Source organism: Chrysochloris asiatica, unplaced genomic scaffold (assembly GCF_000296735.1).
Source record: "Chrysochloris asiatica unplaced genomic scaffold, ChrAsi1.0 scaffold00037, whole genome shotgun sequence".
Classification (NCBI taxonomy): domain Eukaryota; kingdom Metazoa; phylum Chordata; class Mammalia; order Afrosoricida; family Chrysochloridae; genus Chrysochloris; species Chrysochloris asiatica.
In genome coordinates this window covers 15,247,860-15,255,100 of record NW_006408555.1, presented here as the reverse complement: position 1 = coordinate 15,255,100, position 7,241 = coordinate 15,247,860, and the positions used below count along the sequence as shown (strand labels likewise).

General features: G+C 51.3%; 1 protein-coding gene across 2 annotated transcripts in view; it reads left to right on the top strand.

Annotated features, from left to right (window-relative positions):
• Positions 1 to 7,241, top strand: part of ZNRF1 (zinc and ring finger 1, E3 ubiquitin protein ligase) — a 125,757-nt gene that overhangs the window by 107,196 nt on the left and 11,320 nt on the right. For both annotated transcript variants that reach the window (XM_006860168.1, XM_006860169.1), the window contains exon 2: positions 672 to 767. In XM_006860168.1, the coding sequence (XP_006860230.1) occupies positions 672 to 767 (96 nt within the window). The remainder of the gene's footprint in view (positions 1 to 671; positions 768 to 7,241) is intronic.

Below are 7,241 nucleotides of genomic sequence, written 5' to 3'. Positions count from 1 at the left end.
TATGAGCAGTCTTGGCTCCCTTGGGAATAGAAGGCAGGGTCTCAAATCTATGTGCCCACCTCGTATCATGAAGCAGCTATGACTCTTGGTGGCATTTGACCTGGCACACATACATCCAGAGACCTCTGGGCCCTGGAAGGTCACCTGATAGTAACATACTTGTACAGAATAGCTGCCTTGGCAATGGGAAGACTTTGCTTCTCTGGTATTTGAAAGGATGCGCTAGGTCAGGGGTAGCTGGTTATAAGAGTGCAGAGGTGGAGGTGCCACTAACTTCAGGGATTTCACCCAAGAGCAATCTTTACCACATGGTTTCGGGGGCTAGACAGTAGAGGGGTAGTAAATGCTTTGTTACTCCAAGACTATTCAGGTACCTGGACTTCATGCCTCCTTCCTATTGCTCACTGGACTCCCTTAGGAAAGGGTCTAAAAGAAAGTAAAATTCATATCAGGTGTTAGTGACTTCTGTTAAACTTTCATGGCGGGCATATGACAAGCACAAATGAATATGTGGGAGTTTTGCTGCTCTCCTTGTGAAGAAGAAGTGTTTAAAATTTTAACTCCATGCTGTCTCTGATCCCGCATGACAGTCGACATCATTGGAGATGTCCGCATTTATTGTGTGTGTTTGGTTTGGAGAAGATACTTCATCCTGCTTCCTTCTCTTTCAGGTTTTAAGTGCCCCATTTGCTCCAAGTCCGTGGCTTCCGACGAGATGGAAATGCACTTTATAATGTGTCTGAGCAAACCACGCCTCTCCTACAATGGTAAGGGCTCCACCTGACTCACCTAGAGTGTCAGCCGGTGGGGGGTGGGGGTGGGGAGTTCCAGATGGTTCTTTGGGGAGCTTTTGATGAGGGTCTCCCCAACGCCACCTGGCTTTGTGCAGCATTTCCACCCTGCTTTCAGTAGAGATGCTTCAGTGGTAATAAGGAACCAGACTGTGTTAGGAGACTTTGTTGTGGAAGCGAGAGTAGACGAGGAGAGTGAGGACGGGACGGGCAGCACATTGTCAGGTTGAAGAGGCAACAATTCTCAGGTTGCTCACTTTCTGCACTTTTGAGTTCCCTGGACCAGTGCTTTACCCATTCCCACACCTGCTTGCTGTTGACTCTGAGACAGCTGCACTCTCCTAGAGTTACTTGTGTGCAGCTGAGGGACCCCAGAGGGAGTAGCCTACCCTTGGGGAAGGGTCGTCTGTTGATGTGTGCATGGATTACCAGAAGCTGATGGTTCTTCTTGAGGCTTATGAAGCCTGATTAAGTTCTGTGAACATTGTGTAAATACTGGCGCACCCTTTAACAATGGAAAATGCTGGCATGCTTCCTAATAGGATATGAGCTAGTGTCAGTGCCGTGCTGTGTCCTACCTGGGAGGCTGTCTCAGAAGCAGGCAGTGAATAATAGGGGAGAATCATGGATCCAGAGGAGTCTGTGAATCCCAAGTCAAACTAGCATTGCGCCCTTTATGCACAAAATGAGGGTAAACATCTGCTGGGTGTGGTAGGGGCGATGAGGATTCAGAGTTAAACCGATGCGAGTTCACATCCTGCCTCTACCACATACTGTCTGTGTAATCTTGGATAAGTTGCTTAGTTTAGCATAACCTCAGTTTTCTGGTCCATGTAGCCATTTTATAGCCGTTCTAACAACGATGTCAGAATTGATGAGCTACTACCCACACAACAGAACACACAAAAAGTAACTCCAGAGCGTGGCACCTAGGTGTCACAGCCGCCATGAAAGGAACAAGGCCTTCCATACGTATCCCTTCATCCCCCGTCACAGTGGGCCGATGTCTCCTGGTCATCACACCACATTCATTGGAGAGCTGTGCCTTCCACCATAATAGGTCCTGAGTCTGAGGTAGGGACACTCTCCAGCTCCAGCCCGGACTCACCTTCTCGGACTAACATCACAGCAGTGATCAGGAAGGGTGTTGTCATGTCTGGTGTCTGAGGACTATTCTCAAGGGCTGACTGGACGATTCCACCTCATACTTATTCTGGAAGTTTCTGGGTAAACCCTTCTCACTAGCCCATCTATGTGTGGACTCCTATGCTATCATCCTCCTCAGACCCCGACATGCTCCTTTTACCCACACGAGCACCAGCCTTGGGAGGGCCCGTGGTGTAAGGGAGAGAGTATCACTTCCCAGAATGCTTGGGAAGTGGGCTAGAGGAACCTGATCCACTTGGTTCTCCTGAAAGCACATGTACTCTTCTCTTATAGAACTTGTTGGGTCCAGAAGTTCTGGATACGGCTGCACTGTGCTTCCCACTTGTCCCACTATAGGCGGTCTGTTAACCTTTACTGAGGGTGGAGACCAGCTGGAGGTGAGGTTGCAGCCCTGTCTCTGCCCTCACCCGATCTTTTCCCTTTATAGTCTTCTTAATGTCAGAGAAGCATGTTCTTTTCTCCAGGGGACAAGGAAAGGCTTGTCCCCTGGGGACTAGTTGACACCCTGTCTCTGACTCTTGTCACGTGTGCCCGGCCCTTCCTGTCAGACTTGTGTGTGTGCGTTCCATGGAGCTTCCTCAAGCTCAGCTTTGTTCCTGTTCCCCATCTCTGCTTGGGACCACAAAGGGCAAGGAGTCCTCTCATGTGTCACACAACCCTCCCCAGGCATGGCCTCACAGACTGTATTCACATATTTACCCACATGTGTGGAGACCTCATGAAGACCTCTTTTTGTCCTGTGAGCTGTTGGAGGGAGTTCTGTGTGGACACTCTGTGAAAACACAAAGATGCCTCAGAGTAGCTACTGAAGTCATCAGAGAGAACGTTGGGCAAACAGCTGTGAGTTGGGGGAACACAGTTCTGTTGGGGCCACCCTGAGTAAGAGGGCCCACTTGGAGAACAGGCAAGGTGAACTGCTCATGTTGTCTCAAAGAGTCTCTGTGTCCTCTTCTGGATTAGCCCCTGAGCGTCTGAGCTTCCCAGTGCATGCCCTCCCTTCCCAGCAGCTGTGGGGCAGGTTCTGTGTTCCTTTCCCCCTGGTCTACATAGGAGAGCAGACCTGGCTGCCCAGCCTGAGCACAAAAGAACCACAGAAACGATGCCCCCTCAGAGGAAGAGAGATTGGCTGACCCCGTTTTTCCCTCATCTTGGACTGTAAACAGGTTGGCAGTTCAAACCTACCAGCTGCTCCTTGGACACCCTATATAGGGTCACTATGAGTTGGAACCATCTCGATGGCACTTAAAAACACTAACTCTAACTAAAAAGCCACCTCTTCCAGGTGTGTCCAGGACTGGAAATGAGAGGCTTTTAAACTGAAGGATGTCTTTTACAAAAGTCGGTCTTTTAGCACCAGAGGTACAGTTAAATCCAGTGGTATTATCGGTGGAGTTTGCCTTAAAATGAAGAAGGTACTTCAGAAACAATGGTCTGATTCCTCTATGGGTCCTCCTAAGGCTAAAAAGAGACCTTCGTGGCATGAAGTACTCATCTCCAGACACTGGAATTTTCTGGAGACACCCAGATTTTCAGAGAGGAGGAAGGTGTTTCAGCCGCTGGGATTTGAAAGCATGGTGGGGTACAGGTCTCCAGGGCACAACTACAGGTGCAGGGCCGCTTCTGGTTCCCTCTTGGAACTAAACAGTCCTTTCCTGTAAACACTAGAGACCAGGGCTTCACCAGGAGGCTCAGTTCCCCCTCCCCCCTCCTCCAGGGGCCAAAGTCCCCAAGTCAGCAGATGTGGATGTTTATTTTGGTCTGCCAGTTCCATGATCTCTCATCAGCTCAGCTTCTATTAAAAAGAAAAATTATGATGAGACAGAATCTGTGAGTGTAGAGCTTTTGGGATCTTTCTGGAAAGAAGGGGCAAAATGAGGCTTTCTTAATGGGGAAGAGAGGGAGAGATTTTCTGTTTCCACATAAAAATCTACTAGACCTCCTGGACACCCATCTGGAGATTTTCCATCTTGAGATTCACAGAGACACACAAACTATGGACACAGATACACATACATAAACCATGCACAGATACATACGCATGCATGTGTGTGCATGAAAACCGTGCACACACACACATTCAAACCATACACATATATACATACGTGTACACACATACACAAACTGTGTGAGCACATAAAAATGATAGACACAGGTACACAGACTCATATAATTCATGTACACACACATATACTTTCTGCAATTTCTGGCACCAATTGGGGGAAGTTTTAGAAAATGTATGGTGGTTACATAAGATGAAATTTCGTTAACCACTAAAGGGAAAAGTGGAACCCTGGTCAATGAGACAGATAGAAAGTAGTGTTCTTCTTATTATGAGGGTTGGCCTGAGCACTGCCTTGGAAGGCCTCCAGTAGTCTCCTGCCAGATAAAAAAGCCAAAACAAAACAAGACAAGACTAGTCTAACTGGTCACCCTGGTGCACAGGAAAAATGTGCAAACTAGTCCCTGGTGCCACCCGGGCAGGTGCCTAACCAACACACTGTGGCCACACTGAGCCATCCAGGTGGGTCAGGGACCAGGCCCCTGCACAGCACCAACTGTTTCCCGAGCCCTTGTTGCCAGCAGCTGTGGACCTGGACACAGTGATGAGGGTGGGTCTTTTGCTTTCTCTCCCTTCCCCACCTCCATTTATGGAGCTGAGATGTTGCCCGGGCACCCACCAGGAGCACTCAGATTGTTCTGTATGCAGAACCAATCTCAGGATTGGGGGGTGGGGGTGGGTTCTGACTGCTCTGAGCAAGGGAGAATCCTGATAGCATGGGATGTGGATTCAAGACCTGCCAGGCTCCCCAGCCCCAGCAGTGTATGGCTGTGGCCACTTCCTCTTCAGCAGTGTCAAGAGGGCTGGCTTCAGGAGATAGTGTCCCCCCTCACGCCTGACAGTCAGAATACTGTCAGAACCCCTTCTTCTTGCTAAAGGTCACATCTAAAGGGCTTTTGAATGGATCGTTGTCACACAGCTTTGTTGGAGGGTCCTGCCTACAGTTTACCCTGAGCAACTGCTTGTTGCTTTGACCTGTTGTGTCTCTTGCTGTCTGGGACAGTGTGGTCAGCTGGAAGTGTGGTGTTTCACACCTGGGGATGCTGTTGTGGGCTGTGGAGTCTGTGGGCCCTGCTGCTGGTGGGTGAGGGCCAAAGCTCCTGAGGAGTCAGGTGCCTGCAGAGGTATACCCAGGAGGGAGGGAAAGAGGGCAAGCTGGAAGCGGCGGGCTCACCCAGATTGACCGAGTAAGTGAGGAGTGGGAGGGAGGAAGCCGTCAGGCCTCCGCTGCCAGCCCTGTATCTGTTCACCCTCTGGGCTCTCTAACTCACCTGATGAGTCAGTGGGTTGCGCCTCACAGTCATGGGCTATTGGGGTAGGCATGCTGATGTGTGGGAGCTCTTTTCAGCCAAGGTCTCGTAATGACTGAAAAACAGAGCCCACCACTTTTCCCAAGAAGGATGCCAGCCAGACCTGGCCCAGATGACAATGCCCCTCCCTGCCCTGAGGAGACTGGGCAGTGACTGTGTCAGCCGAAGGCCAGGAAGGTGCGCCCAGGCTGGAAATGAGGCCAGTGGAGGCACCTAAGTCCTGATGTTAGCTGCCAGGGTGGGCCCTCTGCTCCAACCTTTTTTCCCACATGGCCTTACCTGCCACCAGGTCTTGCGGGGGCCAGTGACGACCGTCAGCTTTCCCTCCAGCCATCAGGAATGTGGCTGCTTGGGCCTCCCCCCACCATGCTGCCAGCAGCTCCTGCCCCTTGGGGCGGTTTTTACCAGAGCTGTCCACAGGGCACAAAGCTCCAGTATGGCAGCCCGGGGCAGCAGTACATCTCCCTAAAATCTGACCTGGTCCCTCTGAGGGCCCAGATTCCTCCACATCTGTTAGAAGCTGCTTCCTGTGAGCTGGGCAGTGTTTTGCAACCCAAGGGATGAGACCCATGTCACCTGTTCTTAGAAGGAAAGGAAGGGATTGGGTGAGAGCTAGATTTCTATTCCATCTCAGTCACCCAACCAGCTGCATGGGCTTATCTAAGCCACCGACTTCTCCGAGCCACATCCGGAGGGTGAGGGTGCTGAGAGCATCCACAGGTTCCTGCCATGAAGCTGGGCCCACAGACACGAGGGCTCATTTTTCCCTTCCTCCCTCTGACAGACAGATAGACAGTTGTGTCTGGAAGGCTGCCCTAGGTCTCCTCACATCTCTCATTGGTGCCAGAGACCTGGGTTTGCTGTTCTAGTCGATCCTCAGGTCTGACTGGAGGTGGGGAGACAGGTATTTGGTGTGGTCCACCAGAGCCCACCTTGGGCAGTGACGTTGGTTGGCTCTGTTGTCCACTGGTGTCAACAGCATGGGGGATGAGGCGCTGAGAAGAAGACAAGTTCACAAAGGCAGGAAGCTTACAGCTTGTTCCCGTGTTCTCATCAGCCAGCATCTGTTGAGCCCCTCCTCTGGGGGCCTGGGATACTTCTGTGGGCTTGGGGTCCTGGACATTGTGCTGCAAAGTCTCAGCCATGACCTCCTCCTCCCAGCGGACCGTAGGCTCCATCTGATGAGTATGGACGTCTGGTGGGAGCCACACTTAAGCCTGGTGGATCCCCAGGGACTTTTAGGGGCTGCTGATTCCCAGAGCCTTGGGATTGGGACAGGAAGTTTCAGTCACCCACTCAGACCTCTGGCTGGCCTCGTGCCTCTCCTGCCTGGGTCTGTGGGAAGAATGCTGCCCTCTGAGCACCGATCTAGGTGTAGACCTGCTGGATTTCCGGGGCTGTCTGATTCCAAGCACCTTAATTCCCGCCCCAGCAGCCAGTGACCTCAATTGCAGTAAAATGTGCTCCCTCCTCGTGCCATCCTGGCAGGATTCCTCACAGTGCTCAGACCCAGGGCAGCTGGTAGGTACATGCAACGTGGGGTGTGGTGGGGAAGCTGCATCTAACCCTGTGTGCACCAGTAGGAATCTGAGAAGTTTGCCCTAAGAGAAGAAAGCGATTGTAGTTGTTGTTGTTAAGTGCTGTTGAGTCGTTCCAACTCTTAACGACCCTGTATAGAGTTTCCAAGGAGCATATGATGGGTTTGAACTGCTGATCTTGTGACGACTCATAGTCCTGTGCTGTTCCTACAGCACTACACCAGGACCCCTGGTAATACTCCGTATGAAAAGAGAGGAGAGTCAAATCAAGCCTTACCTCCACTTGGCTTCTCTTGTCCCAGATCCCAAGTCATCCCCAAGCATCCTCTGCTGCAGAGCCCACAGCTAGAGTAAGAAGCTGTTGGGTCCCAGAGAA